The 24,438-nt window shown below is 42.0% G+C and overlaps 1 protein-coding gene across 1 annotated transcript in view; it reads left to right on the top strand.

The window, feature by feature from the left end:
• Window positions 1-24,438, top strand: part of ADCY2 (adenylate cyclase 2) — a 1,242,889-nt gene that overhangs the window by 1,024,898 nt on the left and 193,553 nt on the right. Inside the window, exon 19 of the mRNA XM_075212755.1 lies at window positions 18,961-19,045. Coding sequence (XP_075068856.1) covers window positions 18,961-19,045 — 85 coding nt within the window. The remainder of the gene's footprint in view (window positions 1-18,960; window positions 19,046-24,438) is intronic.

Genomic DNA, 24,438 nt, shown 5'->3' with positions numbered 1-24,438 from the left:
GCGGGAGAGGAGGACAGGGGGAGTCAGAAGGTAGACAATAGGAAGCAGGGCCGGAATGGCCATCTGGCACTTCTGGCAAATGCCAGAAGGGCCGATGGCTGGATGGGCCGACCCGACTCCTCCTGTCTTCTTGGTGGCTGGTTCATCCCCAGGAACTCACTTCAGGCGGCGGGTGTCCAGAGGAGTGCAGGGCCGAATACCACAGGTCGCTGTAGTCCTCAGGAGGGCCAGAGATCAGGAACAGCAGCAGGCAGCAGGCAGCATGGCAGGCAGGCCAGCAGGGACGGGAAGACCAGGCTGCTGGTGTCCAGGGGAACTGTCCAGGCAGACCAGGCGGCGGTGACCAGGAGGTGACCTGGGGAACTGGCCGGGAGACACAGGCAGCTCAGGCGGCAGGAGACAGCCGGCGGATCCGGGTGAGCAGGAAGCGAGATAGATATTGCTGACAAAGATTACTTTTTTTGACAGCCAGAAAAATTAGTGTAAAACACTGGGGAATATTGCACACCCAAAAAGCACTTGGAGTGCAAAATATTGTTTGAGATACTGCTGACAAATATGAGTTTTTTTGAAAGCCAGAAAAATTTAGTGTAAAACACTGGGGAATATGAGACACCCCAAAAGCACTTGGAGTGCTCAAAAAAGAAATAAAAACCTCCTCTAATAATTGCAAATGGTATTAATATTGTAATTGTAGAGATTAGGATAGAAACAGTTATGTGTACACTAATTGCTCTGTCCCTGCACTAATATAGCCTGTGACCTAACCCTGCTCTCTCCCTCTGTCAAATGGCGATGAGAACCGAGCTCAGAAATACGAATACGTCACACAGACGTTTTGCCTCGATTTTGATTCCGAATGGGCGGGAGAGTAGCGAGCCAAGCATAGGCTAAATTCAGATGGATTCGGATCTCGGGGAACAGAGTCCGCCCATCTCTAGTTTATACATAGCAGTTTTTTTAAATGAGAATATATAAGTAAGTATTTGGGATAGGCATGTGCGGAGACCCCTATGTTTTGGGTTTGGTTTTGGTTCTAAAACCATCTTCGTGTTTTGGTTTTGGAAAAACCACCCTCATTTGTTTTGGTTTTGATTTTGGCTCTGGATTTTATTAAACATGGTCAAAAATTGGTAATATCATGTAATTCTGAGATGTTTTTGTATTTATAGTAAAACTAATTTACAGTCATTTACAGGCTATTTTCAAAAGACCAACTTACAACATTTTCCACAATATTGATTGAAGGCTGCAGCAAACCAGCTGTATAAAAGTAGTGACTGAGCAGCAGCACAAACACATGGCAGTTTGAAAAAAAAAACACAAAAAAACGATACCAATGAAACACAGGGTCACAGCAGTGGAAGATAGGATGGCAGTTTAATAAAGTAAAATGAAACCTTTAAAACATACAGGCAGAGCACTGGCTGATAGATTGGTCATTTTAGAAAAGAAGATATTCCAAGGTGGACCCACCGCTCAAGTTAAATGGATTGAGAAAGAAAATGGTACTAATTTAATTTTCAACGTTATAAAGCATGTGTGACACATTAGAGAGGGAGAATATTGCCAATAATGAATTGTCCGTTTAGAAAAGAAGATGCACCAGGGTGGGCAAAGCTCATAATGTAAAACAGTGCAAGATGACATTAACCTCAGGCCATCCCACACACTCTTATGTTTTATATTAAAAATGACATGCACAGTTTAAAAAAAACACTTCAGAGACAGTAAAAGACACTTTTGTGGCTGAAATGCTTGATTTGTTTTGCCCCCCACAAAAGAAAACATTTTGGTTGTTGCTTGTTGAACTGTAGAATAGATAGGGATTTAAAAAATTGGCTTTAGTTTAACAGTGGTCATTGTCCTCAATGTTGAAAACAACGGTATTCCTCATACAATTTGTAGTTAATTTTAATGAACACCAGGTTTTCCACATTTTTTGGGAAGTAACCCCCTACGATGATTGCTCACTATGTTCCCAGCTGTGTTAAACCATTTCAGAGGGCACACTGGAGGATGGGAAGCTTAAGTACACCATAGCTAGTTTATACAAGGGGGCTCCAATTGCCTTTTTTTCCTCCCATAATTCAAAGGGACTGTCTGAGATGCTAATTTTTACAATGTAGTGATCCAGTTTCAAGATGCTGCAAACCTTTTGGCCCTGGTGAGACGTTTAAAGAACTTAATCTACAAGGCCAATGTACTTATTAGAATCGCTTACTTTCATCTTCTCAAGCTGCTTTTCCAGAAGTTTGATTAGGGGTTAGCTTGACTGAGGAAGACAGTGTCTGAACTCATTTATTTGTTACAATTTAAAATGGTTTTTGTAGCTTGCATAAAACAGAGAGGATTCTCCAGGATACTGGAGTAAGACAAAATGTCCCCCCTCTCCCTGTCTCATGGATTATATATTGAGGGATTTTTTTCTATTCCTCCAGTTGCTGAAGCATATAAAGTATAAAATTCCACCTCATTATTATCATTTGCTTCAATTTTCTACATGTGGTTGCTGCATGCTCAAAATGCCCAGAAATGCAGTGGGTCACAGACAGCAACGCCTGCACTGACCTCTCATTTTTAAAGAAATTCTGACCATGAAGTTTATTCTGTGTGCAAAACATGGTACATGTTGAAATTTACTCAGTCATAATTAGAGATGGGCGGGCTCGGTTCCCCGAGAACCAAACCCGCCCGAACTTCATGTATCCGAGTACAGAGTCGAGCAGGCTCGGTACTCTCCTGCCTATTCGGAATTGAAAACGAGGCAAAACGTCATTGTGACATCGTCGGATCTCGGAGCTTGGTTCTCGCGATGTTTCAAATGCATAAATATCTGCTTCCACAGCCATCCATTGCCATTTGACAGATGGAGAGAGAAGGGTTAGGTCGCAAGATTAGAGCATGGAGAAAACAGTTATTACAGCAGTTATTAGAGCAGGAAGAGAGGAGTATAGAGGAGGCATTTTTCCAAACATTACAAACTGTTTGGTATGTCCTATTCCCTCCTAAAGAAACTACTTTCCGCCTACAGAAATTGTAATATACCAGCACAATTTCTTTCTGAATTTGCACTACAAGTGTTGGGTGTCACATATTCCCCTGTAGTAAAAATCTATTTTCTGGTGCTGAAATTATTATATACCAGCACTATATATTTCTGAATTTGCACTATAAGTGCTTGGGGTGTCAGATATTCCCCTGTTCTAAAAAATATATTTTCTGGTGTTGAAATTATTATATTCCAGCACTATATATTTCTGAATTTGCACTACAAGTGCTTGGGGTGTCAGATATTCCCCTCTTTGAAAAAATCAATTTTCTGGTGCTGAAATTACTATATACCAGCACAATATCTTTCTGAATTTGCTCTACAAGTGTTTGGGGTGTCACATATTCCCCTGTTCTAAAAAAGCTATTTCCTGGTGTTTAAATTATTATATACCAGCAGTATATATTTCTGAATTTGCACTACAAGTGCTTTGGGTCTCAATAAAATGGATTCACAGCAGTCCATATATGAGCAGGATCAGCAAGCAGCTGCTGCCACCAGTCCTGATGGTAGTCTTCCCTGCACGTTATCTGGTAAAGCCTTTGTAAAAGTACATAATCTTTTTAAGCCAGGGAAAAAAAACACACCAAAAAAAACCTTATACCGTGTTGAAGAGAAAAAGAGGTGTAACTGATGAAAAGTTAACTGCCAAGAAAAAAACACACGTAGTGGCAAAGAAAGAATGAGGCCTTTGCCTTTCTCTATTAGTGCGAGATCTAAAAATGTTATAGAGCCTTCTTCTTGTAAAGTCACTCGTGACCAAGCAAGACCAAGTAATTTGGAGTCCAAAAGTGGTGCACAACTACTGTTACATGTGAAAGCCGAGCTGCAAGAAAACAGTAAGGCATTAGAGGAAAATGTATGCTCAGAATCAGAAATGACACCAATCCCTGAGGAGAGTCCATCCACGAGTGGTATGTGTAATCATGACCATTCTGATAGAAGGGCCCTTTCAGCATTTCTGCTGATGTGTTCCTGAACAGTCCGAGTGTAGCCGGTGATACACCAATTGAGGATGCCACTTTTGCATTAGAAGAGGATGAGGTGGAGATATGTATCGGCGACGAGGGCGCTAATGAGGATATTGATGAGGATGAGGTTGTTTGTGTAAGTCTTGCACCAGTGGCACCAGTTCTGGCACGTCACAAGAAGAAGCCCATTGTCATGCCTGGGCATAAAACCAAAACAGCCACTTCTTATGTGTGAAAATATTTCTACCCAAATCCTGACAACAGTTGTATAGCCATTTGTAGTGTATGTCAAGCCACAGTCAGTTGAGGGAGGAACCTTAACCATCTTGGAACCTCATTCATGTTACCCCATTTGACGAGAGTTCATGGCAAGGTTTTGAGAAAAGCTGAAAGTTATGGAAAAAAAATAACAAACACTCCATCATCAGCTAGGACCCTTCTGTCACCTACATCCCGACGGCTGCAATCTACACCCACAACACCATCCTCATCAATATTCTCAGTAACGATCAGAGTTAGCCCTGCATCCCACTTGGTAAGGCTCGATGACTCCTGCACTCTAATTGATTCCTCTGAAGAATGTTTAAGCGTTAGTCCCACTGCTGCTGCTGTTGCTGCTGCTGGGGGTGAATCTTCCTCCCATAAGAAGGCCAAGAAAAAGAGCACTACAACTTTGCAACAATTAATTGTGAAACAATCTTTTGCTAGAGGAAGCAAATATGACAGCAGTCAACCAGTCGCCTAGCGGATCACAGATGCCATGGCGACTATGCTAGTGTTAGATCTGCGTCCAATATCCACAATAAACACAACTGGTTTTTCACAGTTAATTGATGTTCTGTGTTCCCGTTACAAAATTCCATTGCGACACCATTTTTCCCGTAAAGCTATTCCGCAACTATACCAAAACGTTCCTAAAAATGTAGTAGTCGGGCTCAAAATCGCCACTCTGCCCACTGTACACTTAACCACAGATATGTGGACAAGTGGAAGGGGCCAAACTAAAGACTGTATGACTGTGACAGCCCACTGGGTTGGTCATTCGCCCTCAACAGCAGGAACAGCAGTAGCATGTACACCACTACGTAACATTTGTTACAGGTCGGCTACTCTTTGTATCACCGGCTTCACTAACAGGCATACAGCTGATAATTTGTTACGAAAACTAAGGGATGTCATTGATACATGGCTTATACCACTTGGACTCTCCCCAGGATATGTAATTTCTGACAACGCCAACAATATTGTGTGAGCATTACAGCTGGGTAAATTCCATCAGATTCCCTGTTTTGCTCACACAACAAACTTGGTGCAGAGCTTCCTAAGAAATAACCGTGAGGTGCAGGAGATGCTTTCGGTGGCCCGTAAAATTTTGGGACATTTCCGCCATTCTGCCACAGCATGTAGGAGATTACAGCAGCTCCAAGAACAATTTAACTTGCCCTGCTACCAATTTAAGCAAGAGGTGTTAACAAGGTGGAATTCCACCCTGTAAATGCTTCAGAGGATGGAGGAACAGCGCAAAGCCATTCAAGCGTATTGCACAAGCCATGACATTGGGAAATGAGGGGGGATGTATTTCACTCTTGCACAGTGGGGAATTCTTTCTGTGCTGTGCAAGGTGCTGAAACCATTTGAAGTTGTGACGTGTGAAGTGAGTTCAGACTCTGCTAGCTTGAGCCAAGTCATTCCCTTAATTTGACTATTGGAAAAGCAGCTTGACAAACTGAAGCAGGAGATGAAAGAAAGCAATTCCGCAAAGTATGTTGGCCTTGTAGATCAAGTACTTAATTCGCTTCGCAATGATCCAAGAGTTATTAAAATCTTGAACTCGGATCACTACGTTTTTGCGACTGTGCTTGATCCTAGGTTTAAGACCTACATTGAATCAATCTTTGCTTCAAAATGACCGAGATGTGAACATTTGCAAGGAGCTATTGGTCAGCAAGTTGTCCGCTGAACTGGGCCTTGGCTTGACGACATCTCCTCCTTCAGTTTCTCAGGCAGCTGCTGCTCTGAAAAAATTGCACTTTCCAAAGGGAAGCAGGGATGACGCAGGGGGCAGACCACAACAGTTTGACATCTGGGCTGGTTTGAAAGATTTTACTAAAAAATGTGTGACCTTGCCCAGAACTCAACCAATCCTACTATTAACATGCAAAGGATGGTGGAGGATTATTTTCAAGAGTTAATTGATATGGAAAAGTCAGACAGTCCGTTTCCATACTGGGAAGAAAAACAAGCCATTTGGAAACCCATGTACAAACTTGCTTTGCAATACCTAAGCTGCCCACCCTCCAGTGTGTATTCTGAAAGAGTATTCAGCAGAGTCGGGAACCTTGTCAGTGACTGACGTAAGAGGCTACTTCCGAAAAATGTGGAAAAGATGATGTTCATCGAAATGAACTACATCTATTTTTTAGTTTACAAGAACTCTGTAAGTTTGGCTAATACATTCAGTGTATCCCTAATGTATGAGTCCAAACTTGTCACAAACTGTCGTAGTTGCAGGTCTACAAATCGGCTTTAATTTTCTGTCAGGCTACACACCCTGGCAACAATAGGTCTGCCGGGGTGGGGAGTATTTTTGTGGATTTTAGGAAGTATATATATATATATATATATATATATATATATATATATATATATATATATATATATATATAGATAGATAGATAGATATATATATAGTTGAAATTTTTGGATTACTCACTGATAGAAAATCGTAATCAGCTCTAGATATCACTCCCATACAAAATGCCTGTTTGATAAGCTCATTATGAATTGATAAATAATTTGCAGTTGGATCGTTTGTAACAGTCAATGTTGTTCAGCTGACTATAGACCTCTGTAAGATATTGATTCTGAGGCCATAGGACGATATTCCCCCCTTTATCGAAAGGTTTAATTGTAATATCGTTCCAAGTTTCAATATCTTTCAATGCCCATAGTACACCCTTATTCAAGTCACCTTAGTTTTCAACTGATATTTAGATTGTGTGTCAAGCCTGTCAATTTCCCTAGAGACAAGGGGGTAAATGTATCAAAGTGCGATTTTGCAACTCCAGCGATTTTCTCGGGAGAGTTGAAACTCGCCGATGTATGAAGCTGAGATTTCATGCAAAATCGCCAGAGTTGTGCTTCTGTCAAAATCGCTGTTTGCAAAATCGCCAGAGATCAAACTTCCGACTGTTTGCCACTGCAGCTATACAGCTCTCAAATGTATGAAGCTGCGAGTTAGCAAACTCAGGAGAGTTTGCTTCAAAACACGCCAGATACAATACGCTGCTTGATATCAGCGTGTTGTACAAACACATCACTGTTACACTGCCCTGGCAGTGTTAAAACTGTAAAGAATAGATAAAAGTTGAAAAAAAAAAAGCGTGAGGTCCCCCCGCTATTAATGCTTAACCCTAGTGCTGCCTGACTAGTGCTGGTCCCGTAAAAATCGGGGAAAAATTTTGCGTGGGGTTCCCCCGATTTTCACTTTACCAGCACTAGGCAAACCAGCCAGGGTTGGCGGCACTATAGCAGGGAGACGCGCAGCAGGGTCCCCCTGCCATAATGCCTAACCAACCCTAGACTGTTCAGCGCTGGGCTGGATTCCCTAGGGAGTGGGGTCCGCTGAAAAAAACGAGCGGGCCCCCCCCTAGAAAGAACCAGCCCAGTGCTGATAGCACTAGGGCTCTTCCTACTACCCCTGGGCTGTGGGTAGTAGGGTAATACGGCGTAAAGTAGTAAAAAAAAAAAACTGACACCAATTTTGTTTGTGGAACTACAAGTCCCAGCCAGCCAGGTTGCCAAAAACAGTGTGGCCATGCTGGTGCTTGTATAACTACAAGCACCAGCATACCCACGGCAGCCAGGGCATGTTGGCACTTGGAGAACCACAAGTGCCAACATGCCCTGACATCCCTGGCTTGCTGGGCCCTGTAGTTCCACAAATAAAAAAGTTTACAAAGCCACAACACCCTCTTATAAACCACATACATTTATTAAAAATAATAAAACCCACAATAAAGACACTTACCACCCTCTTTTAAACCACAAGTATTTATTAAAAATAAAAAAAACAAATACTTACCAATAATGCCTTCTTTCTTCTTACCACCGTCCTGTCCTTAAGTATTTGTAAATCCATCTTGCCGGCTTGCCCCAGTCCCAGCCATTGATGTATTTACTGTATTACAGCTTACGCAAGTAGCGTAGCGCATGCGCGATGCGCTACGTTACTTACGTAAGCGCTAAATACAGTATTATGTGATTTCCCCACTAGCGTGGGAAAATACCATAATACAGTAGTTAGCTCTTACGCAAACGGCGTAAGAGCATTGTGGAACGGACATCCTACTAGGTAGGAGGTGTTTGCGGCGGCTCCTGTTTTTTTTTATTTTTATGTTCAATCAAGCCTAAAGAGTCGGGATGTACAAATATGTGCCCCTTCTGGGTGAAGAGTTCCTTTTGGAAAAGATTCCCTTATGGAGGTATCAATGGCTGGGACTGGGGCAAGCCGGCAAGATGGATTTACAAATACTTAAGGACAGGACGGTGGTAAGAAGAAAGAAGGCATCATTGGTAAGTATTTGGTTTTTTTTATTTTTAATAAATACTTGTGGTTTAAAAGAGGGTGGTTAGTGTCTTTATTGTGGGTTTTATTATTTTTAATAATTGTATGTGGTTTATAAGAGGGTGTTGTGGCTTTGTAAACTTTTTTCTTTGTGAAACTACAGGGCCCAGCAAGCCAGGGATGTCAGGGCATGTTGGCACTTGTGGTTCTCCAAGTGCCAACATGCCCTGGCTGCCGTGGGTATGCTGGTGCTTGTAGTTATACAAGCACCAGCATGGCCACACTGTTTTTGGCTACCTGGCTGGCTGGGACTTGTAGTTCCACAAACAAAATTGGTGTCAGTTTGTTTTTTTTACTACTTTACGCCGTATTACCCTACTACCCACAGCCCAGGGGTAGTAGGAAGAGCCCTAGTGCTATCAGCACTGGGCTGGTTCTTTCTAGGGGGGGGGCCCGCTCGTTTTTTTCAGCGGACCCCACTCCCTAGGGAATCCAGCCCAGCGCTGAACAGTCTAGGGTTGGTTAGTCATTATGGCAGGGGCACCTCTGCTGCGCGTCCCCCTGCTATAGTGCCGTCAACCCTGGCTGGTTTGCCTAGTGCTGGTAAAGTGAAAATCGGGGGAACCCCACCCAAAATTTTTCCACGATTTTCACGGGACCAGCACTAGTCAGGCAGCACTAGGGTTAAGCATAAATAGCGGGGGGACCCCACACTTTTTTTTTTTTAAACTTTTATCTGTTCTTTAACATTTTAACAGCTGCCGGAGCTCTGACAGCTGTATGACAGGTCAGTGTAACAGTGATGTGTTTACAACTCACTGTTACAACACAGGAGAGTTTGCCAAACACAGGAGAGTTGCTAAACTCGGTAGTGTTTACATTGCTCAAAATCGCCAGAGATGACCAGCGATTTTCAACATGAGTGTCAAAATCGCAGCTTGATACATTTCCAGTCTTTTTAAAAAAAGTCGTGGGTTTACCCGCGACTTGCCGCGATTTAAACGCGCTGGCAAACTCGCACTTTGATACATTTACCCCAAGATCTCTGTAGGTTTTGATTTGAGGACAAATAGAGATGTCAGGAAGAAACATATATTTTTTTCATAACCAATGGGGTATGAGCAAGTAGAGTGTTATCTTTCATATAATGTGAGGAATCTTATTTTTCCACTGCGATTTTAGTCCCCAAGTCTGCAGATGTATTAAGCTGCGATTTTTACTCTGATCTTCAAAATCGCTGGTCATCTCTAGAGTTTTGCTGGGATTTCAAACACTCCCGTGTTTAGAAAACTCTCCTGTGTTTCCTAGCTGTGTGATTAGTAAACACATCACTTTTACACTGTCCTGTCTATACAGCCAGAGTTCCGGCAGCTGTCAAAAGTTTAAAAATAGATAAATTTTCAAAATAAAAAAATGCGTGGGCACCTAATCAAGCACTTTTAACCCTAGTGATGCTAGCCTATTGCTGATTATGTGAAAATCGTGAAAAAAATTGCGTGGGGGCCACCCGATTTTCACATAACCAGCACTAGGCAAACCAGCCGGGGTGGTTGGCACTATAGCAGGGGGACACATGGCATAATGACAAACCAACTCCAGGCTGTTCAGCGCTGAGCTGGATTTCCTAGGGAGTGGGTTCTGAAAACAAAAGTGTGCGGCCCCCTCTTCTAGGAATAACCAGCCCGGTGCTGAAAGCACTAGGGCTCTTCCTACACTTCTGGGCGGTTGGTGTACCACAAGTTTTAACATGGCCCTAAACCCATGGCTGGCTGAGACCTGTAGTTCCACAAAACAAATTAAAAAAAAACCACCTCATTAAAACCACATACTTTTAATAAAAATAAAACCCCCAGTAAAAACATAACACAGCCTCTTTTAAACCGCATAAATTTAATAAAACTAATAAAACCCAAAATACTCACCAATCTGAATTCTTCTTCTTTTGTCAGCAGCTTTTAATCCAAATGTGTTTAAAATCCATGTCCATAAATATTTATAGATCCAAATGTCCATGCTTGAAAACCCATGTCCTTAAATATTTATAGATGCAAATGATTAGTAAAAAAGTACAAAGGAAAGGGAGTGAACAATTATCACACGCCGGGTGTGCGGGCAGCGCACCCGACACCCGGCAGACTTACCTGGCTCCGGCGCTCCGCTCCGTCCTGGGCGCTGCCATCTTGGATTCGGGTCTGCGCATGCGCAGACCTGACGGCTTCTTTAAAACCTCTGTTCTCCTCTCATTGGTGGATTCTAATAGCGCTTAGTTTAAAAAGCACTTCCTCCTTACCTACAGTGCCTGTTCTTTGAGTCACCTCCTGGTGATAGAAGTGGCTTCCTGTTATCTTCCAGCTATTTTTCTTCCATCCTAGTCTGCAGAGCTGACGCTCATCTCCGGACATCGTCTCTACATTTGTCTACAGAGCTGACGCTCATTCTACTGAACGTTATACCACATAGTGGTCTGCAGAGCTAACGCTCTTTCTACTGGACTCTCCGCTACATAGTGGCCTGCAGAGCTGACGCTCATCTCCGGACATCGTCTCTACATTTGTCTACAGAGCTGACGCTCATTCTACTGAACTTTATACCACATAGTGGTCTGCAGAGCTAACGCTCATTCTACTGGACTCTCTGCCACATAGTGGTCTGCAGAGCTGACGCTCATCTCCGGACATTGTCTCTACATTTGTCTGCAGAGCTGACGCTCATTCTACGGAACTTTACACCACATAGTGGTCTACAGAGCTAACGCTCATTCTACTGAACTTTATACCACATAGTGGTCTGCAGAGCTGACGCTCATTCTCCTGAACCTAATCATCACATAGTGGTCTGCAGAGTTACACCGAACTGCAGCATCTTCATTGTCATTACTTATTATATTTACCACTCTTACTACGGTACTACTGCCTGTACTCTCTCAGGGACTTCCGTACAGTGCTCTAGTAGGGACCGCGACCTGCGAGGTAGACGCAGCTAAGCCCATACGCTTTGTGGCGGTTCCTGGTGAAAACCGTCTCCTCGTTAGACTCCGCGCCCTGTTGGAGTAGTGCTAAACTGTTCGAATCCCTTGGGGTCGCTACATCTGCCGAGTCTCATCATAAGAACCGTGACAACAATATCATGGATAATATTTGCTTAAGGTGAAATTTGACACTCTGTATCACTCAATCCCTGAAATAAGATTAACCCAACAAGTGTTGTTGGTATAGATTCTTTAGCAATCACACTCATATATGGAAGTTTCTATTCAGGAGCCAAGAACTTCACAAATGGATATGCCCGATAATAGCTTTGATATTTCCCACCATTATATGCAATTAAATTTGCAGGGACTCTGTCTGTAATAATCTATGAGCTATTAATATGCTCAATACTCTACAATGATTAAATATTTATTAGGATATAATTGTCAGTTGAAATCAGAAAGATATTCTGACATATACCCTTATATATTACAAGGGAGTGATAAGGTTGAGTTTTGCTCTGATAACAATTATTCACGCCACTGTGGGGTTCTCTATTTACAAATTTTAATACACAATACTCCTCAAGTGGTACATGACACAATGACGTCTCCTCCTTCAATTTCTCTGGAATTGCTGCTAGGAAAAAACGTAGCTTTCCCAAGACACCCACTGGTGATGCAGATGAGTCTGCACAACATTTTGACATTTGGTCTGGTCTAAAAGAATTGGTCAAAAATCATGACAGCTCTTACGTAAATGAACTACAAATACCATGAGGAAGGCCATTACCGGCAATTATATCAAAGTACACAGACTTCTGTGATGGTGGATTCCAGCGGGGATGAATTAATATTGTTTGAGGATGATGTACAGACTAATGAGGGTGAATATGAATACAGTGTAGATTGCAGGTGCTGAGATCTAGCTGAGAGAAGAGAGCTAGTTGATGCTGGTATGCTTGGTAATATTTTGGGTAGAATGGCATGTTGGCAATTTTATGTTTTTCTATAGTAAACTTTCACCTTCATTAGAGAGGTGTTTTTTTCATTAAAAAGGTACAAGCTTTTTATTTACATTTTTGTTTCCCTGACTTAAAACCACTGTAATAGGATGGACCGCCTATGCCACTCTGTTTGTTGTTGCTGGGAATCGGCTGGGCTTACTTTGCTACAGTCCCCTTTCGTTATTCCAAATATGCCCCTCCTGCCGCATTAGGAGGAGCCTGCTGCCACTACTGGGATCCGTTATGGTGCCAAAAACCACGTTCCTTCTGGGTAACTGTTGCTACTAGTGTACTCCTGTGCTGGTACACTTGGGCTTGTACCCCTGACCGCTTACTATGGATCAGGGTGCTGTGGATGGATCCCCCTGGCCTATCACACTGGCCAGCTGTTGGGTAGTGGCAGAGCAGTGGTACTGGAGAGCTGGGTCCAAACCTCAGAAACAGCCGGAGGATGGATTAGATTTAGTGTCTAATCTGTAGGTCACAGGATTACAGCAATATTGAAGAAGTTGTCAAGCAGGGTCTTGAAGCAGAGTGATGTTTATTTCTCAAATGTCCTGACAAGAACAGTCCCACTGATTAAAAGTATCAGAGGTCAGGTCAGATGGAACATCAGAATGAAACATTTCAGTTTACAAGGGCTCCCTTTTTATACTATTTTCAACAAAGCCTTACAGGCTATTTTTAGAATCAGGATGTAACTTGTTTACCAAAACATAGATTTACATGTAAACCCCAAACAAGATATTTCCTTACACCAAGATATACAAAAGGTTTTCTAAACAAAGGCTTATTGTATCAGATATATACATCAGAAATAAGGCATTTACTCTAGAAAGGTTAACACAGAAAAAAACTAATTTCCCCCCCTGGTCTCAGAAATTAAAGATTTCCCTTACCAAAATATACACAATATCAAAACTATGCGCATGTGTAATTATATAATTAAGCGCCCTGTGCTATTTTCTTTAAATAAATTTATACCAGAAGTTATTTATAAGTGATCCAGTCACACTCCTCCCCCCTTTGTCCATGCAGCAACCAGCGTGCCATGTCCCAACGATTTGACTCCTGGTCCGCAGTCTACTAGGGTTACCCGAAGTGACTCGGAGGATCCGGCTCTTCCTGCTGAGACAGTCCATCATCATTGCTGTGAGCCTTTCCTTGCTTGTGAATTATGTCAAAGTCATAAATTTGAAGTGCAAGGCTCCAGCGCAACAAACGGCCATTTTCTCCAAATCTTACTGAAAATGGAAATGTCTTCCAAGTAACCCTAAACTCTGTCCAATTCATCTACAAAAACGTTAATACAGGTCAAGGGATAGTTGTCAGACATGGGCACAGGCAGGGGACCTACTATGTCCACAGTCACTCGCTGAAAAGGGTCCCCAATTATTGGCAAGGACCTGAGGGGAGCACGAGTACTGGGGTGCCCAAAATGCTGTCACACGTCACAGGACTTACAGTAGGTCTGGATGTCTTCTGACATTCCAGGCCAGAAAAAGTTCTGTGTCAGGCACTTCAGTGTTCGGTCTCTGCCCTGGTGGGCAACTGACATAAGTTGCGCGGGAAAGCCCCGTGGTACCACCAGTTGAACTTATTCCCAGAATGGTCTATCCTCATCTACCTTCCTAGCTTCACGGTACAACAACCCTTTACGCCAGGTCACACTCCCTACCTCCATCGCTGGAATGCTGCCGCCAGTCTGATGCCTCATGCCTTCCATGAGGGAATAGAGAGCTGCGCTGCTCTTAACTCTTCCCTATGACCCTCACTATCGTCTAAGTCAGGATACGCTGCAGGGGTCTCTATGTTGGGGTGACTAGGGTCAGTCAAAGTTGGGTCAGTCAAAGGGACCACACTGTGGTCAGCTATACTCACCGCTGGAGCTGGCATACTGCTAGGGGCAGGAACATCACTGGGAACCCCCACAATATCAGGATGGCAAGGGATAACATCCTCTGCCTTGCTAGGGGATGTAGTGTTTCCAAAGGCAAAGGGCTGGCTGTTTCCTGAAGAACTAGAAGATGTGATCTTTTCCTCTGGGCTGGCTGAAGCTGTGGTTGCTGGTGATGGCTGTTTGCTAGCAGCTGTGGTCTTTTCCACTGGCCTGGGTTGTGCAAGTGTAGATCCTGAAGACTGTAGTTTAGCAGCTTGGCTCCAGGTAGAAGAGTTGAGAAATGCGGTCACAATTTCACCCCCAACTTCGTTGCCCAAAATCACATCAGTTGGGAGGCCATCCATAACGGCAACATCACGCAATTCCTGGCCATCACCCCAGTCCAGATACACCCTTGCTACAGGCACTTCTTTCTCCAGTCCATGTGCCACAGTAACTTTGCAGTGTGATCTTGCATTACTGAAGCAATATCAATAAGATGGGGACTCACAACAGTAGTTGAGGCCCCTGAGTCTCTCAGTCCTTTATCCTGCAGAGGTCTCACTTGGACTGGCTGCAGGTTCCTCCTCATGTTTTTGGGGGGTCTTTTGGAAACACAGGGGACTCTCTCCACTGAGTCACCTTCAGAAATGCCACACTCCATTGGGCTGGCAGGGGTGGAAACAGTCTCTAATGGGTCACCTTTGCCAGTTAAGGAACTCAGCCGGGCCCCAGGACTCAGATTAGGGGCATGAGTCTGGGGTGCTGGGGCTTTGGGACAGTCCATCCTTAAATGACCAGGTTTCCGGCAGTTGTAGCACTTTCTCTCCAGCCTAGGCTTCAATGGTCTGTGATATCTCCCAGGGACAGAGTGGGGAGTGGCTGGCGAGGGGTACCCGAAGGTTAGGTGCTTGCTTTTGGAGGTGAGTAGAAGAGGGGTGCCTGCCTGCTGACTCCCTCAGCAGGTTGGCAAACTCCTCATGGGTGGTGTGCAGGTCCTTTGTAAAGTCCCGGGACTTCAGATGAAAGGTCTCTGGGGTAATAGTGTACCGTTTAAGGAGTGCCCTTTTCACTATATCATAGTCTGCACAGTTCTCTGGGCATCCCACGGAAGGCCTCCACTGCATGTCCTTGAAGTGTGGGCACCAGATGCTTAACCCATTCTTCTCTGGGTACAGCGTGTAGCCTGCAGGTCCTTTCAAATACCTGCAGGTTCTCATCAATATTCTCAACACAGTCCTCAAATTTAGGGCAAGGTAAAAATGACAGTCCTGATCCTCTAGGGGGCGTCTCCCCCCTGGGTTGCATGGTTGGTGCCCTTACCTCTTGGCGCCATGCCTCGATGACCTGTGCCCGCTCAGCTGCAGATGCGTTGTCCCCTAAAGCCACCAGCTGTATCTTTAGCCCGGCAACCCTGCGATCATCATAGGACAGAGGGGCTGGATGTGGGTGTAGTCTGCTGAGTAGAGGTCGCTGCAGGCTGTTGAGCAGGGATCTCTGCTGTCTGGGCATCTGGGGTACCTAGCTCCCGGTCGTCAACTGGGCCGCCGCCTTGGCCAGTGCCGCCATCAGTTTCCTCCACCTGGGAACCATGCTGTCGGTGCCACTCGTACAGCAACTCTCTCATCTCCGCCCTACTTGGTGAATGGCTGAGGTCAATGTATTTGGCACTACACAGAGTCTCGAAGTCCGCCCTGGACACATTGATGTAATCAGGCATCTTGTGTGTTTTCCTGGCTGCAGTTATTCCTCTCCTGAATAACTCGGCTCTTCTGATTGGTTCACAAAAAGCCATCAGTGGATATCCCATCTCTTGCCACCAGAAATTTGTGACAGGATGGACCGCCTATGCCACCCTGTCTGTTGTTGCTAGGAACCGGATGGGCTTACTTTGCCACTGTCCCCTTTCGTTATCACAAATATGCCCCTCCTGTCGCAGTAGGAGGAGCCTGCTGCCACCACTGGGCTCCGTTATGGCGCCCAGAACCACGTTCCTTCTGGGTAACTGTCGCTGCTAGTGTACTCCCGTGCTGGTACACTTGGACTGGTACCCCTGACCGCTTACTATGGATCAGGGTGCTGTGGATGGATCCCCATGGCCTATCACACTGGCCAGCTGCTGGGTAGCGGCAGAACGGTGGTACTAAAGAGCTGGGTCCAAACCTCAGAAACAGAAATTGTCACTATATAAATAAATAAATGAAATAATAATAATAATAATAATAATAATAATAATATATAAAGAACTGCACAGTCATTTTCTTCAATAATATTCCCATCTCATGCCTTGAATACTGCAGTCTAATTCATTCAAATCTACCAGCTTCTCATAGTTTTCTTTTACAGTCCAGTTATTTCTGAACTTATTGTACCTTAAATTGTAAATAGTGTTAAATTATGTGCACTTTTTACCTATCTGTCTATGTCTATCATCAAAACTCGAATAGATTACAAGCTTTTTGGAGCATGGAATCTATTTCCTATTGTATACCTATGTTTGAAACGGCTGTTCTGCCTAATTTGTTTGCCAGTGAAGCTCTTGTGTTTATTTACGAAGAAGACTGGATGCGCACAGCAAAAACATTTGTTTTGTGTTACACTGGTGCTCATAGGTGGACTTTCCTGAACACACTGAGGTACACGCCTGCTCTGTTATCAGGAGATGTTGCTGCAAAATAGAAGAGCACCCTAGGGGTAAATGTAGGAACATGCGGGTTCTTCAACACCCGCGTGTTCAGCGTGTTCGGCGATTAAATTTCAAGCGGCACTGCATTGTAAAGGGAAATTTAATCGCCGAACACGCTGAACACGCGGGTGTTGAAGAGCCCGCACGTTCATACATTTACCCCTAGGTGTGGGGCAGAAACATTTTAGAAGGTGCTCTGTGCAACACTGTAATCTCCTACCCCTTTAGAACCCCCTTTTCAATAGATACAACTTTGCACTGCGCAGTGGACATTTTCCTCTTAGTAACTGACGTTCAGCATGTAGTGTTGCATCTTTGTATAGAGAGGTTTGTTTTGTTTTAATTTTTCAAATGTTGTTTATAAATTTAGTAAAATCTTTATGAATTTATCTATCCATGTCAACAACAATACTATTATAAGTTAAAAAAAGACGTTTTTCCTCATTATCCAATTTAATATGGAATGACAGATCCTGCATTAGACTGTATCATATCTGCACTTTTGTTATTAATGAACTTTAAACAGTGATTGATTATCTATACATTTGCTTTGATTGCAATCTGTTGATATTTAATGTTATTCAAATTTACATAATTGTATTTTTTGTAATTATTTGTATTGATTGATTATATATGAATACATATGATCAATATTAATTAATCAGATTTTGTATGTATTCATGCAGGTCTCTAGCGCAGTCTTCTAAAATTTCTAATAAATTTCACTTATTTTATGTGAGACTGACACAGACCTTTAAAGACAGCAGCTGAATGACTACATGGTTAATTACTGAATAGCACCCAGGAGAATATGCATACACCTGTGCATTCTCTGTGTTTTTTGCTCTACAGGTGTATAATATAAATTGTATGATATATGTAGAATGTTGTAAAAATGTGAGACTTACTTTGACATTGAGTTCTAGGGGGTCATCTATTTAAGCTCAAATTGTATAAGTTGTGACAAAAATCGCTATTTTTGTAATTTACATGTCACTTCCCTAATCAGATAGTCTGTTAGTCTGACTTGCAAATCACTAGTTTAAGAAAGTTCAACCAAAAAATTACCAGACATTGAAAAATCAGGTAAAAGAAAATCAATGAAAGACCAATTTTTTAAAGTGGTTTTGGAAATCAACAAAATTATTTTCACTGGATTGAAACACTAGAGATTAGATCAAAACCAGTGAGTAGCAAGTGTTCCCAGCAAAATTGTTTTTTTCACATCAAAACATTTTTGCAAGTCTTTAATTAAGAGGTTAATTGATTAATTTTAGTTATGCTCAATATAGAAAGCTTACTACCATTACATGCATGTAATTGAAATGGAAGCTCAGCATACTCACATAGTGTTGAATTAACCACTCAGTTAAGGAGTTCCTAATCTATAGTGATGTGATTAAAAACAATTAATACTGCTGGGGAGCTCTATGGACATGAAAACACTAAAGATGCTGGATAATTTAGAATTGACCTGAAAACTCCAGAATGTAACCTAAATGCCATACTATGTTATATCTAGCCAATTGGCTAGTAATGGAAGACTCTGTAGACAAAAATGTTCACATTCATATCAATGCACCCATCAGGTTGAAAACTCCAGATTTCAATGGAAGTCACTAAATGTAATACTGTTTCCTGATTAAAGAGTTTGTAAATCAAGCTGCAATAGACACCTCCCAGTCTGGCATATGATTGTTTGATAATATGGGGATGATTCATGTTTGGATGTCCGTACGTCAAGAACTACGCTCAAGTAGCCTTCAGACAAATCAGGTAGAACTTTTGGTTAATGATGTATTTCTAACACAAACATATTCCTGTTTGCAGGCCTGGTGTACTAAAAGACCTGAAGACTATGGGATCTGTATCTCTTTTCATATTTTTTGTCACCTTGCTTGTTCTAAGTAGACAGGTAAGCATTATAAATAGTCTATAAATGTGATTCTGTTTATGCAATTAATCCACTGAATGATTTACACTCATTGTGGGCCTTATTTAGAGTTGAACGCAAGTTACTTTTACAACACAACAGTAAATTGCGCCCAGTAGTTTACTTAGTTTTCCGAGGCGCGCATATCATAAGATTCCGAACAGTATGCAAAATATGTAAATTGTGGAAATATGCTTACAGCATGTCCTAAGCTAAAAGATTAAGATATGATTTAATAGCTTGATACGCATGACCCATTAGGCCATTAAATAAATATAGTTTTCAGAAAACCGTGTCCCCCCCCAAAGAAAAAAAAAGCTTAATCAGCTCAAATGCTACCAGCCTAGCCAGAGCAGATTGCTCTATAGCAGGGAAACTGTGCAGCATTGGGTCCTACTACCATTGTGCCAAACTGGTCATAGAGCTGTCAGCATGGAGCTGGATTCCTAGGTATAGGCGGGTGTGGGTTAATGTTGAAAAAAATTGATTTAATTAACCATTTTGTCTGCGTATGCCCGTGCCACCATTATGAATTTGGCCATGCTATTGCTTGTAGTACTACAGCTGCCAGCATACCCATGGATGCATGGGCATGCTGGTACTTGATGAAAAGCAAGTGCCACCCAGGGTCTGCTGTGACCTGTAGTGTAGCAGGGGAAAATGTAAATAAAACAGAAATACTGTACATTTATTTGAAATAAAAACACCCTACACATCCCTCTTTTACCCTCTTTATTTCTCACCTAGACCCATGTGGGCTTCCCTGGGATCCTCTTCATCTGCCTTGGGAAAAAAAGCATAAAGGATGACTCATGATCAGTTTGCTAGGAGTTTTTGTTGCAAATGAGCTTATAGTGGTTATGCCAATATATTTATAACTAGGGGATTACCTCATCTTAATCCCTGAGTTTAGGTTGGGGAACATCCACTAGGGCAGACTACAAGTTCCAGCATGCTTTGCCAGCTATCGGCTGGCTATTTACTTGCAAAGCATGATGGGGCTTGTTGTTTCACAACACCTGGAGAGTCACAGGTTGGCCAGGCCTGCACTAGGGTATCCAGCCCATTGCTAACCAGCCAAGGGGCGTGTTTGGCACTTTAGTTCCAGCCGCCTTGTCTATTAAGGTTTTATTCTGGTGCTGATAAATTTGTTGGGACCCTATGCTTTGTGTCCACGTAATTTTGAAAGTAACAGCCTAGACTGGCAGCACTAGGGATAGATAGGCTTTTTTGGGGGACCAGGCACCTTTATTATTATTATTATTATTATTATTATTATTAATAATAATAATAATCATCTCTGTTTTATACACAGAATTGCATACAAATGATCATCAGCAGCACAGATCTTACACCAGATGAAAAACTACTGCAACAGATATGACTCCTACGCCTCACTCAGCATAGTGCATAAGGAGCATTAACATGCCCTAACTGTACTATGCTTATACATACCTGCCCACTCCCTGTGTCACTTCTCTAAGCTTAGAGAGGTCCAAGGGAAAATGATATCTAAATTAGACTACTGCTTAAAAAGGCTCTTTATGCGCTTACGTCCGACTCTACACGACCCCCTGTATGTTTTATCTGATTTTTGTTTAATTATATGTAGTTAGATTATTATGAAGGTGGTCATAGTATGCTATACTTTACAAGATTTTAAAATGTACATTAGAATAGAAATAAGTTTTACCTTTTAAGTGTTATTATTGAGTAGGGTCAGTGTTGCAAAATGTGAGAGATTTTTTCTAGACGATTTAATTTAATTCTTGTTTGTACAGGTCAATTGTTCTGGAACTTCTGAAATACAATTAAGAACTAAAAGTATACTTACAATAACAGTTATTACTTAATCATCCCTTTATCTGTAAACTCCATTTCCTGGTTTGATCTTGGGTACAGCAGGATAGTGCAGAGCCATAGGCACCACATGGATAAGATATCACCAGACAAGGAATAAAACAGCTATATATTTGTCTAAGCATGTACTTTGTTGAGCAGTCCTTCGCCATACACAGGTCTACACATAAGCATTGTAGTACCTTACTTGATTACATAATGGGATATCATTTTTGGATCACCATTTTGGAAATCCTACTCATTTTATATGGCGACTATGATGAAGACTTGGGGAAAACTCCACTCTGTATATACAGGGCAATAGAACTAGATAATAATAATTTCTTATGTAGGATATGTTGCAGCTACCTGTAAGCTTAACAATGGACAAGGTCATAGATGTCTCTCTCAAATTACACCTTTTGCACACTAACTAAAACAAGAACATTGAAGTTAGATGGTGACCATAGCTCATAGGCAGATTGAGACCCCATGGACTATAAGGCAAGGTACTGGTTTGGTGCCTTCACTCCTCTCATCTACCCTGCCAAAATGTCAGTTCATCTAAAGAAGAACAGTATTATGCAGCCAGTTGCTCTCCAGTCGTTGTGGAGCTCCAGCATACCATGCATGGAGCAAAACAGATTGCATAATATTAGACTTTGTAAGTTCTTCCACATAAACTTTAGTAAAAAAAATAAAATATCAAGTTTTATCCAAAATGCTGTACTCACCACTGAGGTCCCACTAGCAATAATTGAGAAACAGATGTCAAAGAAATGTAAAACAAACTTAATACACTATAGATCCTCCTTCTCTCTTCATAAAGTATCAGTAACATTCTCACAAAAGATACATATGTCCACATTATTTGTCAGCTTCCTAGTGCCAGCTGCTAGCAAGTGGTGCCTAGTCTCACCCACCTTCCCCAACTCACCTGCTGCCCCTTTTGTTTGTGCTGAGTCCTAAATGAAGGAAATCAACACACTTATTAATGCAGGTGCAAGGAATCGTGTTGGCAGAGCACATGCCCATTCATGTGCTATGCACTGTATTGCAAAGTATTGCCACCAACCTGGCTATCTACCTAAAACATAGTAGTTGCAGTATTCTTGAACACGCCCTCCCTCCCCCATACCGTTCTGAATCTGAGATCCACTGAAAAAAAATATTCTGTTGGCGGATGGCCCCCAGGGACCACCGATGGCACAAGAGTCCACCTAGATTGCCTAAAGGGTGCCACAGATAGAACAAATAATCTATACTTTTTAAATTGTTTAAGTCTGAAGGGTCAGAGGAGTCCTTCCATAGGTACAAGGAATGTAATAAAACATGCAAAAAGGAAATTAGATTGGCTAAATTAGAAAATGAAAGGCACGTTGCAAAAGAAAGTAAGACAAACCCCAAAAAGTTTTTTAAGTATATAAATGGCAAAAGGATTAAAAAAGATAATATAGGACCACTAAGAAGTGAGATGGGTGAATTGATAAATGATACTAAGGAAAAAGCAGAGATATTAAACACGTTCTTTTCTTCAGTATTTACCAGAGAGGAACAAATGGCAGGAGTAATACATAAAAATGGAAATGAAACCATGCCATTAATTAATACTTGGTTGTCAGAGGAAGAAGTCCAAAGGCGACTGAAGAATATTAAGATAAATAAAGCTCCAGGTCCAGATGGCATACACCCAAGGGTCCTTATGGAATTAAACTCGGAAATAGCTAGACCGCTATTCTTAATTTTCAGAGATTCAATCTCATCAGGCTCAGTACCAAGGGATTGGCGAATAGCAGATGTGGTGCCGTTGTTTAAAAAGGGGACGAGATCACAACCAGAGAATTATAGACCTGTAAGCCTGACATCAATAGTGGGGAAACTACTGGAAGGTATTTTAAGGGACAGTATTCAGGATTACTTGGTACGCAATAAAATTATTAGTGGGAATCAACATGGATTTGTGAGGGATAGGTCATGTCAAACTAATCTAATTAGTTTCTACGAGGAAGTTAGTGGAAACTTAGACCAGGGCAGGACAGTAGATGTGGTCTACTTAGATTTTGCAAAGGCCTTTGATACAGTGCCACACAAGAGGTTGGTTTACAAAATAAGGGAACTGGGTCTAGAAATCAAAATTTGTACTTGGATCGAAAACTGGTTAGAGAATAGGGAACAGAGAGTTGTGATAAATGGAACATTTTCTAATTGGTCAAAGGTCTTAAGTGGAGTTCCTCAAGGTTCCGTGCTGGGACCACTCCTTTTTAATATATTTATTAATGACCTTGGGGATGGTTTAGAGAGTAAAGTTTCTATTTTTGCAGATGACACTAAACTCTGTAAGGTAATAAAATCAGAGCAAGATGTAGCTTCTCTACAGAGGGACTTAAAAAAAATGGAGGATTGGGCGGCTAAATGGAATATGAGGTTTAACACAGATAAATGTAAGGTTATGCATTCAGGGATCAAAATCAAGAACGCAATCTATAAATTAAATGGAATTAATTTGGGAGAATCTATAATGGAAAAGGATTTGGGAGTGCTCGTAGACAGTAGACTTAGCAATAGTGCTCAATGTCAAGCAGCAGCTGCAAGGGCAAACAAAGTATTGGCATGCATAAAAAGGGGCATAGATGCAAGGGAAGACAGTGTAATTTTGCCACTGTATAAATCATTGGTAAGACCTCATCTTGAATATGCAGTACAGTTCTGGGCACCACTCTATAAAAAAGATAATTTGGAACTAGAAAGGGTTCAGAGAAGGGCGACAAAATTGATAAAGGGTATGGAGTCATTAAGTTATGAGGAAAGGTTAGCCAGTTTAGGCATGTTTACTTTAGAAAAGAGGCGCCTAAGGGGAGATATGATTACTATGTACAAATACATTAGGGGTCAATACAGAGAGCTTTCATGGGAACTTTTTACCCCAAGGACCATACACAGGACACGTGGTCATCCCCTAAGGTTAGAGGAGAGGAAATTTCACAACCAGCAAAGGAAGGGGTTCTTTACAGTAAGGGCAGTCAAGATATGGAATTCATTGCCAGGGAAAGTTGTGATGGCAGATTCAATAGATATGTTTAAGAAAGGGTTAGACAAATTTTTAGCGGAAAGGTGTATCCAGGGATACGACCGTTCATTTAAAATAAAGGATAGTAGTGGATATAGGGTAAAAATTGGATTGCAATATTGAGTCTGGGGGGATTTTCAAAATTGAAACAGATGGGCGGTTGCCTACTCTGAATTAATTTCAAATATAAGTGCAGGATCGCAGGAGATCCAAAATAGGTTGAACTTGATGGACTGGTGTCTTTTTTCAACCTCATCAACTATGTTACTATGTTACTATGTACTATGTATACTGACTGGCACTTAAATTTGGCTGTGCCAAATATAGTGCATGTTTTCTTTCAGATGAATCCTACACTTGAGTACAGACAGTGGGCCTGATTAATTAAGAAAAGTTATGCAAAAGTAAGTAAGGCAAAACCGTGTTGCATTGGAGGGGGAGGTAAATTTAAAATGTGATGGCATTATAT

Source organism: Mixophyes fleayi, chromosome 5, assembly GCF_038048845.1.
Source record: "Mixophyes fleayi isolate aMixFle1 chromosome 5, aMixFle1.hap1, whole genome shotgun sequence".
NCBI lineage: Eukaryota > Metazoa > Chordata > Amphibia > Anura > Limnodynastidae > Mixophyes > Mixophyes fleayi.
The sequence above is the reverse complement of the archived record's forward strand: the minus strand, read 5'-3'. Positions and strand labels throughout refer to the sequence as shown.